This window comes from Ursus arctos, unplaced genomic scaffold (assembly GCF_023065955.2).
Source record: "Ursus arctos isolate Adak ecotype North America unplaced genomic scaffold, UrsArc2.0 scaffold_15, whole genome shotgun sequence".
Classification (NCBI taxonomy): Eukaryota; Metazoa; Chordata; class Mammalia; order Carnivora; family Ursidae; genus Ursus; species Ursus arctos.
In genome coordinates this window covers 32649968-32670267 of record NW_026622819.1, presented here as the reverse complement: position 1 = coordinate 32670267, position 20300 = coordinate 32649968, and the positions used below count along the sequence as shown (strand labels likewise).

General features: G+C 43.2%; 1 protein-coding gene across 7 annotated transcripts in view; it reads right to left on the bottom strand.

Moving 5' to 3' along the window:
* Positions 1-20300, bottom strand: part of GHR (growth hormone receptor) — a 250364-nt gene that overhangs the window by 55637 nt on the left and 174427 nt on the right. For all 7 annotated transcript variants that reach the window (XM_044387059.3, XM_026506895.4, XM_026506893.4 and 4 more), the window contains exon 3: positions 15522-15587. In XM_044387059.3, the coding sequence (XP_044242994.2) occupies positions 15522-15587 (66 nt within the window). The remainder of the gene's footprint in view (positions 1-15521; positions 15588-20300) is intronic.

Here is a 20300-nt window from a genome sequence, read left to right as displayed (position 1 = left end):
GAACAACAATTTTGGATGCCAAGAAGCCAAAAAAGAAAATGAAAACCCCAAGCCCCAATATGAGAAAGTATGGGAGACACGAATCCTGGTGTGGTTGCCACAATGACTCCTAATTTAAAAATCTAGGGTGGGGCAGGTAATGGAGACTAGCAGGCTGGTGGTCCCTAAGGGACCTCCAGGGTGTCCTCACTTGGTTTACCTCGCTTCAAGGCATCCCCAAGCACCCCAAGTCAGTTTGTGGGACCAACACTGTGCCAATATTTTCTATCTAGGCTCTGAGGCTAGATGATAATGACTCATCCAAGCACAGACAATTCCTGTCCTGCAGGACCATTCATTCACTCATAGCCACTACGGGCCAGTTCTAGGTGCCAAGTACACGGCAAGGAACAAAGCAAAAATCTCTGCTCTCATGGAACCTGACTGTCATGTATTTTAAACCTGTCTTTTGCTTATTTACCTGGGTGAATGAAAAGAAAGCTTTTACTTTTACTATGAGGGATGTAGACTCATCCATATTAGCTTATATGCCAGATCCTCACCCAGTCAGGTAGAGACTGAAAGCCGCCATTTTCTTAATATATGGCCATGGAACCAGTCTGGTCAGGGGAGAAATGGGAAATGAGTGGAACATGCTGGGGTTATGTTTGCTGGGTTCATTTGTCATCAGCTATGAGACAGCACCTGTCAACTCTGTGACACTGATGGAGGCAGAGATAGACACTTCATTTCCAGTGCACCTCTCACTTGCTTGTCCAAAGCCTCTGGCTTACAATGTTTCATAAAACCTTGACACTCTTTGCCTTGTTCTGCTCTGTGGAGCCTTATGTGCAGGAGGAACAGAAGATTAACATCGTGGTCAACCATCAAGGATGACTTGGTGGGAAGGCACGTGATTTGTGCTTATATGTTAGGAATTCTTTCTCAAGTATATGGGGGTTTTGTTCTTTTTCTTTTTAGAATAGGCCAAGTAAGGAACACATTTTACTAGCTTTTCGGCCAACAAGCAGATGCATACGGTACAAGTGATCCTCTCTTTGGTTCTGGGACATCCAAGAGACGAGCCTAGGGCTCCTAGAGATCAGTCAGCAGCACTAAGGGAACTGAAGAGTCTTGGAAATGAAATTCTGTTGTTTTCGGTTATCACTTGGATTTCCTCTAATTTATGTGAACTTGAATGACTGTGCCACCTGCACTGCTCTCAGCCTCTAGGCTCCTGACTTGGGACATTGAGGCAGAGGTGAGTGGGGAGAAAGCAGGCCACGTGGCACAGACAAGGGCAGGGGTGGTTATATTCCAAATGTTCTCTGTAGGCTTGTCAATGGCAAGCCTTCAAGCTGTGGCTTCGAGAGCAAATAGCTAGAAAGTAGAAATGAGAAAAAGACTCCATTTCGAAAATTGCACCTAATTGGTTCTTTCTTTCTCTTTTTGGTTTGTGACTTAATCAAAAGCCTATTGGTTATCTTTCTGATTTCTTGTTTTATGAGTGGTGAGAGGCTAACCTGTGCGGGCAGAATGTAAATGGTCTGTAGCCACATAATCGTGGAGGCTCCACTGGGACACAGTAGTGTTTACTACAATGTGACTTCAGTCCTAGGGAAAATGCTTGCACCAATGTGAGACCTACAGCAGAGCTTGTGTGCAAGCAAATATCATCACGTTAGATCACTGCAGAAAACGGAATCTTTTGAAATTGAGCTCAAATAGGATGTAGAACCATAGGCTCAAATTTCTAGCCAAGGCATTTACTTTTCTTTGCCAAATGAAACCAAGGATGCCTTTCAACATCAACCCTTAGGATCACACCCTGCAGCATAATACATTAATGTCTAGTTAGTCAGAATGCAAACATTTTCTGGTTTTCCTACAGCAATTCTCTGAACTGATGTGTTCATGTAAGAGCCTTTCCCACTTTTCAGAGACAGCACTCTGGTTCACTAATAAGGCTAATTTCATGGGTTTCACAGGGAATGTGAATTGTCTTTACTAGGGGATGGGATTGAGACTGTTCATCAGGGATTACTCTACTTTTATTATGGAATTTGCAAATACACACAAAAATGGAGAGCAAGAAGGACACCTGGGTGGCTCATCTGTTAAGCATCTGCCTTTGGCTCATCCTGGGATCGAGCCCCACATCAGGCTCTATGCTCAGCGGGAAGTCTGCTTCTCCCTCTCACTCTCCCTCTGTGCTCTCACTCAAATAAATAAATAAAATCTTAAAAAAATTCATTATAGAAAAAATAGAGAGCATGGCTTAAGGAACCATGTAAAATAATAACAAAATAATAATAATAATAATAATAACAGTAAAACCATATGTTTATTATTATTATTAATAAGCCATACTTAACTTATCTACTTATCTGTTGTTTTTTTTAGTCATCTGCTTTCACCCATAATTACCTACGTGTTTATTTCTAAAAGATAAGGACTCTCTTGTTAAAAAAATATAATATTATACCTAACAAATTAATAATGATCCCTCAATATCATTAAATACCCAGTCTGTGCTCAAATTTCTAAAAATATCTTAAAAAATGTCTTTTGACAATTTATTTGTTTGAACCAGGATGTAAACTAGGTCCACACAATGTCTCTTAAATTTGTTCAAATCCATGACATTTCCTCTCTCATCTTTTTATTATGTGATTTTTTTTTTTGGCTGAAGATAATTTCCTTTAGCTTATTGCATTCTTAGAGTCATTTAAAATGTTCCTCTATCCCTCTTATTTTCCATAAACAGGCAGTAAGACCCAGAGACTTAATTTGATTCAGTTCAGCCCTCACAGAAAGAATCCATCATGGATGGTGCTGCAAACTCCTGTATCAGGGACACACACTATCAGGTGATGGTAAAATTGATCTGGGTTCAAAGTGTTGTCAGCCTAACTCACCCAGAATAGAGTTCACCTAAATATTTTATCATTCACTGATGCCTTGCCCAAATCCACTATGTCATTAGGGGTTCTAAACTGGTGATTACTCTAATCCTACCATTTCATCTGGATTTATTAGCTAGAATGTGTGTGTGTACGGTATATACATATATACAGGCTTCTTTATTGCAGAATTACGTATATATATATACACACTATATATAGGCAGAATTCTCTATATATTTATTAGCTAGAATGTCTCTATATAGGCCTTTTTATTACAGAATTATATATATATATATATATATATATATAGAGAGAGAGAGAGAGAGAGAGAGAGAGAGAACAATAAGAAAACATCTTTTCTTCACCAACTATTCAGTTATCCTGAAATGCAATTCATACAAAAATTCAAGGTGATTGCTTATTTCCCTTGATGTATCAATTTTAGAATGAGAACATACCCTACTAACTTCCAAAGGTGAACATTTAAAAAATATATCACTATAAACTTACTGATGAATCATATTTTGATGCTATCGTTGAAAGACTGGAATTATAGGAATGAAATGATGAAGTCATTTCTCCTTTTGCAGGTGTTCTGGGCTGTTTTCAGGAAAAAAAAAAGCATACTGTGTAACCTGGGCCACCTTTCCCTTTCCATTCCCCCTTTCTCCACTTTATCACCCTAAAATTTTAGTAGGATCCCTCTGAAAGTAGCAGAAGGCAAGATTAGAGATTAGATGACACCTAGAAATTCATGCACATATGTGAACCCTCTAGGGGACTCCCTGTGGATATTTGCTGACGGCTGCACCCTACTCAGAGAGGGGTCCGTACGTACAGTCTAAATGTGTGCATGCTGCCGTTGACTCCTAGGCCGGAGCCACAGCACGCCCCGGCCACCGAGCACAGCTGCAGGAGTGCCACAAGCACTTGCAGCCCGGGCTCCTTTGAGCACTGGTGGCCACTGAAGCTATTATAGATACTCCCTTAAAAAGAAGTTCCCTGGTCAACTATTTTCAGGAAGGGCTATGGGTTTTGTTTTGTTTTGTTTCTTTCTCTGGGACAGTCATAACATACCCAAGCAGATTAGAGAATCTGAGTAATTCTGCAGTAAAGAAGCCTGTTTCACTTTGCATGTCCTAGCATCTCCTAAGCACTGGAGACACGGTGGGCTCAAACATTAAGGGCAGAATTCTTTGCAGGAGTGCGCCAAGAATCATTTTTGGGGGGGATTTTATTTTTATTATGTATGTGTAGTGGGTTAAATTGTATCCCCCGAAGATATGCCCAAATCCTAATCCCTAGTACCTGTGAATGTGATCTTTGCTGGAAAAAGGGTCTTTGTAGGTGTGATGAAGGTAAGGATCCCAGATCCTAGGTTAGGGCTCCAAATTCAACGATGGGGTCCTTATAAGAGATAGAAAAGGAGAACAGACACAGAGACATAGGGAGAGGCCGTGTGAAGTTGGAGACAGAGAATGGAGTGATATATCTACAAACTAAGGACCATCAAGGATTGCCAGCTGTTTCCAGAACCTAGGAGAGAGGCATGGAACAGATTCTCCCTCAGAGCCTCCAGAAGGAACAGACACTGATGGCACCTTAATTTTGGACTTCTGGCCTCCACAACTGTGAGAGAATAAGTTTCTGTTATTAAAAGCCACCAGAGTTATGTAGTTTGTTCCATCAGTCTTAGAAAGTAATACAATATGCCCGAGCTCCATCAATGCAGGTCTGAGGCAGAACTCTGGCATTTATATTTATTGAAAATGTCCACAGATGATTCTGATGGACACACGCATCAAGAACCACCATTCCAGAATCTTGGGGGTTGGAAGGTTAGTCAGCTGCTTATATCGACATCCTATTAGGATTTTAGGCTTTGGCTGTGGCTCTGGATTCACCAAAGAAGCCTCCAGCCCTTTATCTCCAGGTCTCTGTTTTTCAAAGAAAGTCACATCAAGGGAACTATTTTTGGGCTATCCTTTAAGAGGTACAATGGAACTGTCACAAGTAGTGATGATGGTCAAGGCTGGGCAAGTAGAAGGAGGGATCTGGGCTCAAAGAGGAGAGGGAAACCAGCTTTTGTCAAATGAGTCCCACAGACCTCACTTGAAGGGAATTCTCATTCTGCAACCCAAAGAAGGCCGAGCTTCCCTCCTTTTGGTAATTAAAAAATCTTGGTCTCCTAAGTCTTCTAATCCTTGGGCTCAGTTTCCTTCTTTCCCTCAGCCGCCTGAGAAGGCTGCCTCCATTCCAGAGTCTGCCCGTCTGGAAATATTTTATTTCTTTTCCTAACTGTTCTCTTTTCAGCAGCCTAGCTGCCCTGGGTATCTGTTTGACAGACTTCTCTCTCAGGCTTTTGGTCTCTCCGAAAGGAGTTGGAGAGGTCTCTCTAGTCCTGTCAGTCACTGATGACTAACAACAAGGTATCTGCTCTTAGAAATACCTCAGCAAGGAGAGGTCTGCAAGGCACGAAGACCCGGGGGTATGCTATTCGGGTTTTCCGGTTTCCCAGCTTCTCACACTGAGGCTGACTATACCCTGGGAGATTATTTACACATGATTTAACCAAGATTATTCAGTCAAAAACTAAAATTTGGGGGAGGTACCAAAGAAAAATGTCATCTAGTTCAAAATGTTTGCCTTCGTCCAAGAAAGGCAGGGTATTTAGAGCGGGGTGTAGGGAGAGTCGGAGGGTAGGGATAGTGAGGTGGCATTAAAGAGGCTGGGAAACATTCCTCCTCTTTCTGTTCCATAGAGCTGCAGCTCCAATGCTCAGAGCCAGCCACAGGCCAGCTGCAGCACGCGTCAACGCGGCTGTCATAGGCCAGCCTGAGGACCTCACCACTACTTAACATTTTATTTGTTGCTGCTATTCAACTTGATCCAGGAAGACTCCTTATAGCTGAACTTCTGAAGCAAAAACCAATTTGAAGTTAGCAATGCCATATAAGAGAACCCTACCAATAAAACAGCACATGATTATTGTCAAAGGACGCACCCAGGCAGTAAATGTTCCTTGGGACTGAGTTTAGTCTAGTAGGTAAAGATGCTCTTTGGAAAAGTAGAAAAAGTTTGTTTTTAGGGCACACATTTTAGTGATCTGTACAGTCTTCTTTCTTCTATATCTGAGGACAGTCTTTCAGGGAAGAGAGGAAGGAAAGGGAACAACATTCTACCAGGTGCCAAACATTTCACCCAGTCTTGCCTGTGAAGCAAGTAGGCCGGGCCCCAGGCTGCCCTCCTGCCCTCTTCCCCACCACCTCTTCATTTAGGCGTCTGTCTTTCTTGCCTGGGGTCCACGTCTTTCGGCCGGCGTCTGGAGTTCGGCAAGCCTCTCGGGCCTTTCCTTCCATGCTCCCTGCTTCCCGGCCTCTCAAGGGCAATGAAAATACGTATCCCAAACATTAGAAATTATTAAATCAATTTTTCTCAAACTGGGCTGTACAAACGTTCTCTGGGGTCTGTGAGAATTTTATTCTCTTAAACTATATACTGTTCCAATGTGAGATATACTACGTTAGATCACCCTCCTTCCTATCCCCCCAGAAAATACAGATGCAGTTAAAGTGGAGATACGCTTCGGTCAGGGGGTGAGGGGGGAGGTAGGGTGCTTCCAGGGACCCAGGCTGCTACTACTCTTTCAGGAGCAGTAATAGGAGCGTAGCCCTAGTGCTGCAACAGTAACAATAATCCGACAGCTACCCTTTATTCCATGTCTGTGTGGTGCCAGCAACTGTTCTATGTACCTATTTGCTCCTCACAATGACCCTGCAAGATAGGAGTTGACAGCTCCCTTTCTAGATGGGTGTGCTGGAGCTCGTGGCAGCCCGGCAGGACACTGGGTGCATGCACGTAGGGCAGCTCATGGTCTCCAGCTCCCCAGACTCCAAAGTCTTCAGCACACGGCTGGTGACACCAACTGAAACCAAGAGTGTGTGAGACTGTCCGGTAAGAACGAACATCTCCAAGACTTTTGTAGGACCTTCTTGTCTGCTTTTCCCCATGAGCAAGAGAAGTGGCAGGGGAGGACAATGCATCTATTGCTCTCAGTTTTGAGGAAACAATTACGTTACTTGTCTGTGTTAGTCTCTGTGTGTGTGTGTGTGTGTGTGTGTGTGTGTGTGTGTTGGGCAGGGCTGGGGTGGTGGGAAGCCAAACTCAAATATCATGAAATCTACACTAACACCTCTCTCTCCGCTTCCCTTCTGCATTTACTCGCAAGTAATTTCTAGAACACCACATGATATGCATTTAACAAATATTAAGCTCCCATTTTGTGTAAGGCCCTATTTAAATTGTGAAGAAAGGGGCAGACTCTGTAAAGAGGAGGAAGAGGATCTCCTTGCCCTCGAAAACCTTACAATCTAGAAGGGAAGACACCAGGTATACACAAGCCATTTGAGTTTAACCCAAAAGTTGCACAACTTCAAAAGCTTTTAGAATTCAGAAAAAGAAAAGCTTCAGTCGTGGAAAGGATGTTAGCCGGGAGTTTCGACTGCTTTGGGGTTTGCCTTGCAGGAGCTTCGTGGGGACAGGTGCACAACACCGTGCTGACAACGGAGAGCACAGATGGGCTCTCCTGCAAATACCTGCTTTCACGTTAAGCCAAATTTGGAGTTTAAAAGTTCTATTCATTAAGAAATGTTAAGAGAGAATAAAGAAGCATTCAAGGCTGCTTTTCCATAACACCTGGAAAATCAGAAGTTAACCTGCAGCAGTAAACACACGCATGCTACTTGACAACACCCCGAGGGCTCACGAAGGCTACTCATCTCAATCGTAACATCTACGGTGACGCGGTGCGGTTTCAGGTTTATGAGTCTCTCACTTACACAACTTCCTAAGAGGAGAGTCTCCTGGCTTTATTCCTCAGAGGCAGCAGGGTATAAAGACTCACAAACCTACAAAGTCAAGTTTGTCCTCACACTAGAAACATGTGATCTACTGACTGTCACTCTTCCGAAGATAAATATTATGTGAAAACCATGATGCCTGCAGACAGCCGAGCTGCACACGATTGCCTGTTCATCCATCCCCGCGCATTTACAGACGCTCCGCGTGCATCGGATGGCGTACCGGTACCAATGCCGTCACCACCGCCCGTCATCATCATCATCATCATCATAAATGCACGAGTCCGCGCTGATAAGTAGATACTGTTGATCTTGCTTTACAGTATAGCGTAATTCAGAATTGACTGTGAAGTAAATTCCTAACGTGAATCTTGTATTCCCATTAATGTCAGTTACCAAATAGGTAATCATTTTTTATGGGAGATTAAAAGATGAGAAACAACACAAACATGATGACTAGTTGATCCCCGGAGCAGTTTAGACAATCTGGAACAAACAGGCACGTTTATTTACAGAAACAAGCACCTAGTCTGAGGACCAGTTTGCCAACCCCTCTAAACAACTGTTGACTTCCCAAGAAAATAGCTTATTCCGAATCACAGATTGTAAATGACATGCAAATCAGTTTCTTATAAATCATACATTTTAAAAAGCCCTTTGAAAATTGCATAACTTCCTTTCTAAGTGATAAGTTTTTTATTTAGTAATCACCTCTTGAGTTACTTTTGGTTTCAATACCTATTACTTCATATGGCATATATTTGCCATGAAGCATGCTCTTATTTGAACAACTACTTAATGGCACCTATGAATTCCATAATCTTTATAAATGTGATGTACTGACTGCTTTCACAGTGTAAGATTAATTCGTATTAAAATCGGTGCACATAATGAATTCAAGTTTTTTTTCTCAGTGCACATGTGCACATTGTCTGAAAAAAGCGTTCACCACAAGTAGGAGCTGCTGTGGGCCCAGTTCAGGGTTTCTTTCCCTAGAGAGACTCCTGTGTGCAGAAAGCAGAGCTCCCGTGGGAGCAGTGGTTACAGGGCTGGTTTTGAAAAAGCCAGACGTGAATCAGAGGCTGCGGGCTAAGAGGACTCAAAGGTCACAACCAACGTTGTTGGGAGTTGGGACGCTTTAACTTTCTAAAGTCTACAAAGCGGTCCCCACCCACTGAGGTCACCCAGGGTAAAAGAACGTTTATCTTGGATTTCATCCTTGAAAAATGTGTGTTATGCTTTGGAAGAGAAACAAAACTAGGAACGGGGTATATAGAGCACACCAAGGCCCACGGGAACTTTTAGGGAGATGCTTAATCATCCTTCTAAGACTTAAAAAAAAAAATTACTCACTTCTAAGATCAAGGCTTTTAGAGGCCTATGCCCAGAGATTTCTAAATATTTTCTTATTGTTTGGATTCCAAAAGAAATAAAAGCCCTTGACATAAGTCTGCAAGCAGCAGACTAGAGCTGCAGGTGCTTGAGGAGGCTGGCCTTGAGCTGTGGGCTGATTTCCCACCCCAGAGGTTTCACTCACAGGGGCCTAAGTTTCTGCAAAGTGAAGGGTTCTCTTGTAAATTAAGTGGTAAATATCTCCCTACGACTGACACTGATGAGGACTCAGCAAATTGCTGGGAGTTGAAGGAAGATAAAAAAGTTAAGTCCTGATATTTATCTTACAAACAATCCTCATCTCCCAACAATTAACATGTGAAAACAGGACCTTGTATGATAATAACAGGACACTAAGACCTGAAAACTAATGGCAGCATTAGCTGGGTATTTCGGGCTGGAAAAAAGTCACTGCCAGGGCCATAGTTTGTGGTAACTGAACACTGTTATTTGAATTTTCAATAATATGCATTATCTACACTAGATTTTGCTTCTCTGGAGACAGGGACAAAGCACTCCACTGACAGTATTTTCTTTACTCTCATGTTGGTCGGTTACGATGCTTAGGAAAGTTGTTTTCTCTGTACCTCCATTTCTTCTCGTGTAAAGTGCGTAATTCTACCTGTCTTCCTCCTGCTTAAGAGAAGCAAGGAAGGGGGGGGAACAGTATCTGTAGGATGCTTAGCAGTATCTGGAGATGAGTGCTGTGAGTCAGGAAGGGCTACCGCTAGTCTGGGTGCAAGAGAGAGCCAACATAAACACTGTTTCCTTAACAGGGATCATAATAATCTGTGTTTACTTACTGAATCATTTACTGAATTATTTATAAACAGTAGCCTGTCAAGAATTCCACGTCAGCTTCAGTGGCTGAACTGCTCTCTAAAGCATGTCCAAAGCTCAAATTCTTTGTTACAAAGAAATGCTGCACATTCTGAGATACCGCCCCCGCACAGCCGCTCGCCCCTGGGGGGTGTTTATTTTAGCTGTATTGTCAGCTAAGGAGCCCTGAAGGTTGAAAAATCTGATGACGATGGAGCCTCAAAGCTGAGAAGGTCACTCGGCTCAGATGGGGGCAGTGATGGGTCACAGGCAGGAGTGGGGCCACTATTCCCTCAGCAGCCACGCCAACAGGATGCCACAGTGATGGCACAGAGATGTCCTGTGGCAGGTCCTAAGGCCAGACCATGACCCTAAGCCCCATGACCTGAAGCTGAGGTTCTGTGGAAGGCTTTTTGGGAAAGACGGTATGTGTCTATAGTCACAGAGAAGAGAAGTTTCTCCTCCTGTATAGCGTTAGTCCTCTCCCCTCATGAATGCCTGCTGAAGGGCATGGAGGTGCTCTGTGCTGGCCAAAGAGTCATTAAGATATTGGGGGAAACCTGGCTCTTTTTTTTTTTTTTTTTTTTTTTTTTTTACTTTTGTGTATGTGTGCAAAACCGAGCAACTATTCATTAGCACTTGATATGTGCCAGGTACTTCCAGGTATTGTAGGATACAAGGATGTATAAGATATAGCCTGTTCCCTTGACAATAGTACAGTCTATTCCAAGGGAATAGAAAGCATACCAAAGAACCCATAAAGTTGAAACAAATGACGTAATATTAAGGTCGAATATACAGTTGAGTACCAGACATTTCCACCCAGTTCAATCCTAATACTTGTTGGAATAAACTAAGGGGCATGAGAGAAGACAATAACCATCATGGGCCAGGTACTATTCTAATTCTTTTAAATATATCAATACTTGCAATTGTCACAATAACTGTGAAGCAGGTACTATGCGCATCCCTATTTATTTAAAACTTTTTTTATTTCATAAAGATTTTATTTATTTATTTGACACAGAGAGAGAGCGAGAGCGAGCATGAGCACATGCAGGGGGAGCGGCAGGCAGAGGGAGAGAGAGAAGCAGGCTCCTGCTTGGCAGGGAGCCCGATGCGGGGTTCCATCCCAGGACCCCGGGATCATGACCTGAACCAGAGGCAGTCGCTTCACCGACTGAGTCCCCCAGGCGCCCAGCATCTCTATTTTAGAGATAAACACACCAAAGAGAACAGAACCAGGGTACAGACAGCTTATAAAACTTCGGAAAGTTCATTCAGGAAGTACGTGCCAGATCTGGGACGACAGCGGTCTGGCTTGCTATCAGAGTGCGTTCTGTCAAGCGCTGTGTTATATACTGTCTCTCCTGAAGGGAAAGCAAGAAAGGCCCACCGAGATTCCAAAATGAAAGCACTCATCCTCTGACGGGATAAAGTGATGTTTGAAATATGCCTTACACACAAAATCCACGAAGGATATTCCTGACTCAGAGGAAAGAAGAGGGAATTTCTGGCGAAGGGGTCTGTGGGACAGGATATGATGAAGCAGGAAATGCAGGGACATAGACGTGGGTGTTCACAGTATACAAGAGAGATAAGGCTAGAAAAGCACGGAGGATCCACGTCATGGGCCTTCTTGGCTGCCAGGGAGAAGAGTTTATTCATAACGTAGAAAACTGGGGGGATCCCAAAGGTGATGAGGGAGAAGAGCTACTGCACCAGGCGGGAAGAAGGAATATGGCAGCAGAGAGCAGGACGGCTTGGAATGATAAGAAAGAGAAATGAGCAGGTGAGGACAGGAGTCCGGCTAAGAACAGAAGATAAGGACCTGCAAAGGTGGCCACTACTGTATCAAATTTCTGTCTCACAATCACGTTTTTATTGAAAAGTAACTCACGACCGTGAAGGAAGTTGTTCATGAACTTACCAGACTTGAAGCAATTCATCTGTTGTGCCCATCTAAGAGGGTCATCTATTGGAATCCTTTCAAAACTTAACTCTGACCTCAGTCATTGACGTTTATGTTCAGAATGCCTGTTTTCATAAAACCTTGGACTAGTTTATGCTCCAAATGCCAGTCAATGAGACCTCCATATTTTTTCCAGTTGGATATTCATTTTAATTTGAAGTGGAAATGCCACTGATCACAAAATTTACACTTTCATCGTAAGATGCAGTAAATTCAGTGAAAAGGAATGACTTAAACACGAGAGAAAAAAATCATCAGAAAGATGTGCAGGATGTGTGTCTGTCAATGCTACTTAACAATAGAATTAGGTTTATGATTTGCACCTAAAGTCATCGGAACCTGGGGGCTGATGGTTACGGTTGTCCACACAGCTAGAATGTGCTTACATCACCAGCTCACTAGAGGAAACCCAGTGGGAGGAGACTTTTGGCAGGCACATGGGGGGTTGTTTCAAATCTGGAGACAAAGTGCATCCTGTGTGACTGAGCAGTGAGGGGACAAAGAGGTGCACACTTGGGTCTGACTATGGTCAATGCATACCCCTTTCTACTGTTGCCATACTGTAGCCTTTCCCTGTAAGGAAGCTGTCCTCGGAGTATAAAACATTTGATTCCCATGAGTCCTTTCCGTGCTGGAACACTCAGCGTGATGAATGTGTAATTAACACAGGTGGGGAGATCTGATTCTTTCTGACTGCTCCAGCCAGCCAAGAGGCCCCATAACAAGGGGTGTTTGTGGGACTTGCTAAGTGTAGAGAAGGATGGCAACCAGGGAGCTATTAAAGCTGGTTCCATTTAATTAATTTATTTGCAATATCATTTATTCCTTACAGCGTTCAAGGTACTACTTTAGATCCTGTGAGTTATACAACTCTGAATAAGATACAGCTGTTCACAGTCCAAATAGGGAGATAAGAGAAATATGCAAATTACTGCAAAGCAGCATCTGATGTGTTCCTTAAAAGTGGTATAAAATAGCATGATCTCTCTTAAAGTTACGCATGGAGAAGGGCAGCACTGTCTCAGGCCAAGGGTCAAAGTGTCCTGGATGAGCTTTAAAGTACAGGCAGGATTTATAGTTACAGAATGCGGGGTGAGGTGGAAGGGGGATTGTTCTGGAAGAAGGGATGATATGAGCAAAGACCCAGGGGAGTACTAAGTAGTGTAGACTTATAAGTTGGGATGAGGGATGTTGGATTTCAGTGTCTTGGGACAGGTTTGCAGTTTGAAATTTGGGTCGCTTAGAGCAGAGTGATATGTTGGGTTCTTGAAACTGTCATTGGCATACAGGAATGGAGAGATGAGTAGGGGGGAGGGGAGGGGAGGGAGACAGCTACGAAGAGGTTACTGCAATAGCCCAAGAATAAAGTCAAGGTGGCCCACAGGGGTGGGATGGCATTTACCTATGTTAGGTCAGTTCTGTCTAGAATTTTTTCTGAGGGGCTTGTAATGTTTTTTTTCTCCATGGGGGTTTTGCTTTGAATCTGAGAATTTAGGAAGGTGCATGTAGGAAATATATGACTTATAATTGTGCAATGATAGGATATTTCATGTTGAACACTAGCTTCTTGTATAAAATTATCTCTTGAGTGAGAATAGGAGCTCCCTGATGGTAAGACAGTATCTCCCCCATTCCCTTCTTCCCCAGAGTGCACAGCTGGTGCTGGGTGCACAGCAGAGAGTTAAATGCTTGTGGAACACTGACAGTGTACCTGGTGAGATGATGTGAGAACCAGGGTCTGTCACATCTCAATGAGATGTTCAGATGACAAAGGTGGCCGTATGTCCAAGCCTGTGCTCTGTGGAAGGTGAGCGCTGACAGACACATCCACCCACAGGGGTAACTTTATCCAATCAGTCTTGGGATGGAGGGGAGCTAACTCTCGATCAGGGGAAGCTGGAAGGACAGTATTCTTTGTGTGGGCAGGTCAGTATCTATGTGATATAGCACAGATAAAGGGTAACTAGGATTCTTGCTTATCACAAAGATGGAAATCAACATTTGCCAAACAACTTAGCAGGAATTTCTTCAACAGACCCGCCATACCCAGAGGCTGTATTACAACAAGGCCCAATGCTTAGGTTCCTCCCCTCATGACTTCACAAAGAAGATGGGAAAAACCGTACCACCCATTTGGTGGAAGCGAAGGGCAGTGTACCATGTTTGTGTGCGGAGAAGGGACCAATGTGGGATGCAACATGAACCACTAACAGAGCATTCTCCTTTTGAAAGTTTTTAACTTTAATTCCAATATAGTTAGCATACAGTGTTATGTTAGTTTCAGGTGTGCAATACAGTGATTCAACAATTCTATACATAGTAAAACATTTTTAACGGATTCTTTCTCATTTCCTTGCAGAAAGTAGCAATAAGTCACATTGTCTGCTGCATGAAGGCTTTGAAATATCCTGGCTGGGATAACCCAAACATGACTAAAAAGCCACCCTTTTTATAACTCCTCATATTAATTAGGGAGCAGATGAACATGTCAGAGGCTTCTAAAACAGGAGGAGGGTTGTAACGAGTTTGTGGCCTGGCACAATGGACGAGCAGATGCCATTTGCAAAAATCAGCACTAACACTTCCTTTGAGTCACCTCCAAGGATTTGCATCTCATTTTGAAATTTACTCTGTAATTATGTCATAAAATCCAAATTACAGTTTCAAGACACCGGAATTGCCAATGAAACAGCAATGGAGTAAGTTCAGTTAGGTGCACGGTCTTCCCTTCCTCTGTTGTGTCATGTGGACTCCAGCATATACTTCAAATGATGAGACTATCCTTCTCTGGAATTTAATTAAAGGCACCTATGACTGATGAGGATTTGTTTTAGGTCACGTGAGGAATTCAGAAGAAGCATAATAAGTGGGCCTTGTCTTAAAGCTCAACATAATTAATTCATGCAGCCCACACAGCTCATTGAGTTCCACGCATGGTACTAACATATACACTCAAATCCCGTGAAGTCCATCTATTGTGGGACAATGGACAAAGTTCCAAGGAAGCACACAGGCAGAACAAGTCTTTGGTCCTAGACGATTTAGAGAAGCTTCCCCAAAGAGCTGATGTCTGAGTTTAGTCTTGGGGATGAAGAGGAGATTGTCAGAGGACAAGAGGGCAATGTGCAAAGGCATTTTAAGGAGAAAAGAGAGCTCACTTGAAGGCAGACTTTTGGAGCATAAGATGATATGGTTGAAGGGACAAGTTGAACTATCAATGCGATGACTAGGTATAGAAATATCTCAAGACAATAATGACAATATAATACCTGATTTGTAAAAGGAGGTAGGTTCCTATAGTCAATAAACTAATTGTTGGTCCACAATGTTATTTAACCTTTTTTTTCTTCTCATTAATTTGGCTTTACTTAACTTCTAAGAATAAGCAAATTAGAGAAATAAAGAAGCAGACTTGCAGTGAATCTGAAAAAGACATCCTTTAAAAATATAGTTTTTTTGCTTATTTGTGCAATTTCCAACAGTCATTCAATCTGGGTACCAAATCTCAAATACGGCAAAGAAAGGACGGTAGCTTGAATTATAGTAAAGCATGGACAAGATCACTGATGACAGAAAAAGGACTGAAATTCTTACTTGTCCCTGGGCCTGGATTAACTCTTTGCAGACTCTGGGATGCTCTGCCAAGGATAGCTGGTGTGGCTGGAACAGAGAGAGAAGAGCATTAGTCATCCCTGTAAAAATGGTCTGATGCGACCCCATTACAATTTCACTTTCAAGTGACAAAATGTGACCTGGCCCAACCTCACAATGATTCTCTCCCTTGTTTTCCTTCTTTCTTTTTAAAATTAAAATCACACCTACCCTCCAAAAAGAACTCATAAATATCAGAGCACATGGAAACCCAGTGTTAGTCACCTCTGGTCTCATGGCTAGACATGGTCAGGAACAATGGAAAAATGCCTTCCTAGAACATTCGAGTCCAAGCTTGAACCTCGCTTGTGAAAATGGAGAGGGACATAAATTCTTTTTTGCAAAACCGTATTAAAAACAGTTTGGTCAAACAAGTTTATTCTTGGAAATAAACATGTGAGCAATCCTGGGAATGGGGAAGGGATGAGGGACACTGAAAAGTTAGGACAGATACCGAACTTTGTGACATGAGATGGGCAACGAGTCATTGAGTCTAAAAGTGGTTATAATTCTATGGATACTACTATTATGCTGCATTTAAAACAAGAAGAATGGAAAAAGCTCAGTGCAGTTGTCAATGAGCTGTTGAACCGGGTTGTTTTGCTACAACACTGTGCAACTGTTATCTGGGCTTAGTGGAGAGGGGGTTTTTCTAGGATTCTGCAGCTCCTTAGAGCTTAGAGCAGCAACGTGGCCCAGGCTCACAATGAACTCTGAGCATTACCTGAAAGCAGGGATACTGCTGATGCTTTTGGTCCTCAGTAGAAACCCACAGAAACAATGCTAAGACCTTTCTCCGATTATGAAAAAAGGGCAAGGAACAAAACGAAGATGCACGGAGCAAGGAGCTGATTCGCTTCTGTCCCCTGACTTTCAGAGTCAGGTGGGTCCTGCCCACCGGCCCAGATCTAGTTTTCAATGTTCTTTTTCACAAGCCCTTCCCACCCAGCTATCAGTAGGAAGCCGCTCTCAGGGCTGGTGTTGATGATAATAGAACCCAACAGATGAAGGTAAGAGCCTCTATTAAACACTGCAGAATTCTAACCTTTGTAAGCTTTCAGTCTGGGCATATTAGCGAGAGCATTTTTCCAAGTGAAGTTAGGCTTTGGGGGTTTTGGTGAGTTCATATTTTAAATTCTGTATGAATATGAGTTCTGAAAGTATTTCTTTTTATTCTCTCTCTAAATCTTAATATTAGCTCATTTGCTGCCAAATGCAATAAAGAATTATGACAAAAAGCAAACAGAATACACATTTGCCTAGAGTAGATAATGTATTACACATTGATTTTAACGTGCCCAGAAGGAAAATTGCATTTTATGCAAATCCCCTCAAGGCTACTTGACTAGATGCCTTGATAGCCTAAACCTTTATAATTATCATCATCTGGAACATGCCCCCCTCCAATTCCTTGTGCACCAGAGAACTCTTTGTTTTATGACCTTTTGCCTAAAGTTGGGCACTAAAACATTATTCTCTGTTGAGGTTTGGCAAGTTTACTTAATTTCTAACTGTAAATGACCTGTTTCACAGACAACTGTATACACCTTGAGAAACGTCTGACAGCGCAAAGGAAGAGTAAAATTAAGTCAATCATAGGATGCCATATAATCATACGTATTATTTTGGTCAAATTATCCAGCAAGTGTGTCGCAATTTTCAACTTAAAACTGGGAACGCTTAATGGACACCATTTTCCAGGCACAGATCAGCAGCAAGGCTGACAAATTTCTCCAGAATGATGACTGAGATGGAATGTGGGGGTCAATTATGAGGCCCCAAGAGAGTGTGCAGAGCCAAACCTCAGGCCCGGAAATGTCTGGGGAGCCCTGGCCACCCCTGACTCTTCACACACCACGATTTTGCTTTCCTTGCAGATAGACATCTGGTGCTTTCCTCTTTATGGTATCAGCATTTGGTAACATTTTCATAAAGCAAAAAGTCCTCCTCAGCTAACACTCTCCACAATTTGCGATGAGTCAAGACATAAAAGGAACAAATGGCGTCCTCAAGGAAACTCTGCAGACTCGCGCCAGCCCCACAACGGCGCTGTTTACGAAAGTAACATGTGATAAATAAAAGCGCCCAAGCAAACAGAGGTGTCAGTGTCCTTAATGTCTGTAAATGCGGAGCAGGGAGGGAAAAACAAACACAGGGTGACAATAAGAAGGGGACCCCTTGAGACTGGTGCTGAACTTGGGATGAACAGGCAATGGAGAGAAAGGGAAAGGCAGCTGGGGCCCGGGGAACCGCTGCAAAAAGGCCAAGATGAGACACAGCCTGGGCAGGTGAAGAGCTCTGTGTGTTGGGAGTGGGGAGAGCATTGCTGAGCTGGGGTGTGTTGAGCTGGGGGAGAAGTCAGGGGCATCTTGGGGATGGTCTTTCCAAAGGACTTAATTTTGATCCTGCAAACACCGGAGAACTCCTGCTTTCCAGTACCCTGAGGTAGTGCTCCTCTCGGCGGACCTGCCCAAGAACAAGGCCCGAGACTAGAACTAACTGCAATCCAACCTTTCCTACTTATGTCCAAGCTGGTACTCAACGATGGCACGTATCCCATCTATGGCTTGTATCTGAACCTGGTTCCTCCATCTATAAAGTGGGGACAGTGACAGCATCTATACATGGCAACGTTTAAATCAGTCAGGACACGTAATATACCAAATATAAAATATAAGTGCTCAGTAAATGTTAGATAGTCTTTTTTTTTTTTTCTTTTTTTTGGAGGAAGGGGGGAAGAGGGAGAGAGAGACAGAGAATCTTAAGCAGGCTCCATGCCCAGTGCAGAGCCCAACGTGCGGTTGAGATCATGACCTGAGCCGAAATCAGGAGTTGGATGCTTAACCGACTGAGCCACCTGGGAGCCCCAGTGTTAAATACTCTTATCATAGTTATTATTATTATTGTCAGTTATTATTGCTAGCCACTACCCTGAAAGCAAGGGCACATCTTTTCCCAGAGAACTTGACAGTGTTCTTACACTCGACCGGGTGAGCCTAGGGCTTTGTACCCGTGAGGAGAGGATGACGCCCTAAGCCCGGTGAGACCCTCACTATTCACATGTACTGAGCGGGCTGTACGTAGGCAGTGGGACTCTGGGGAAGTGATTTCAGTGGCGCAGGGGATGGAAATCTACTTGTGTCAAAGATTCAGCCTGGGACTAAACGCAGTCAATTCCAATTCTTGTAAATGAGTGAATACTCCATCAGGAGGGGGCTAGAGTGACAGGATCAGTGTTCCGGGGAGCACTGTAATTTCCCCGTTGTGTAGCAATGGCATTTAGAACCAGCCCCAAAGAGACCATGCAACCCAAGTAAGTAAACCGAGGTGCCGATTACGGCAACCATTTTCCACGTGACGAGACATAAGGTAAAGGGCCTCACAAGGCTAAATTAAGCCTTGGTTCATGTTAGCTATTGTTATCACTACTAGCTTATGATAATGGTGATGGAAGTGCCATGAGATCTCTCAAGACTTCCTCTGTGAACATAGTTTTGCAATACATACATCTATCAAATCATTATATCGTGCACCTTAAACTTTCACAATGTTTTATGTCAATTTTATCTCAGAACTGGAAAAAAGAACTTCTGAGAGCTTTTGCTTTCTCCTTCAGGCAGGTTAGTTGTTCTTCACCCAACAGCCCTGGATATTGCTTTTTTTTTAAAACAGTTTTTTTTTTTTTAAGATTTTATTTATTTATTGGACAGAGAGAGTAAAGCAGGGGGAGTGGCAGGCAAAGGGAGGGGAGAGGGAGAAGCAGGATCCCGCTGAGCAGAGAGCCTGACGTGGGGCTTGATCCCAGGATTCTGGGATCATGACCTGAGCTAAAGACAGGTGCTTACCGACTGAGTCACCCAGGTGCCCCCAAATATTGCTTTTACACCCTGTGTGGTCACTGCTCTGTTGCCTGTGCCCTGTGACGCACAGTGAGTTTCTTGAGGTGGGTATTTCATTTTTGTAACCTCTGCGAGGAGCACACGACATGACACCTGGTAGAATCATAATGTTTGCTAAATAAATGAGGTAAATGAAGATGAATTTACAAATGCTTTAAATTTGGGGGCTAAAAGGGAATCAAATAAAAATAATTTATTCTCAGCAAATTTTGTCTCTCCCTGGAAATCTCAGGTTTGCTTGACTACTTTCCCTGTCTGAAAGACGTCTATTTATCCTCGACTACACAGCAGAAATGTTCTCTCCTTGGGTTTCGATGTCTATAACTCTTTCCAGACCCACCTGTTGTTTTTTCTGTCCTTTTCCATCAAACTATGATCAATATCGCTACAGAGTGTTCAGTTTAAAGTCCTTCTCTCCCTCCAACCTGCCCCTGCAGTAAGGTTCAAGGTCAAGCTCAGTGTTTGGTCACATGGATGCCCCAGGCCAAACTGTCCTGAGGCCTGTGAAGGGGCTGGCTGATGGCCAAGTTAAAAAATGTGAGGTGTTCATATCTCACGTTTATTGTGTGCTTAGAACGCACCAGGCACTACGCTAAGCACACCGTCTGGACTTTCCCATTGTACCTCCACGACCCTCTGAAGTAGTGCTATGAGTTACCTTTTATGGATGAAGGGTCGGAGGTTCAGACCAACTAACTCACTTGTCTTAGGCTACACAGCAGTTACACGGTAGAAGCCAAAACAGAACTGGTACCAGATTCTGACTCCGGCCCACTCTCCTGTTCCCCACACTCGCCTGACCATCAAGAGACACTGTGGCATT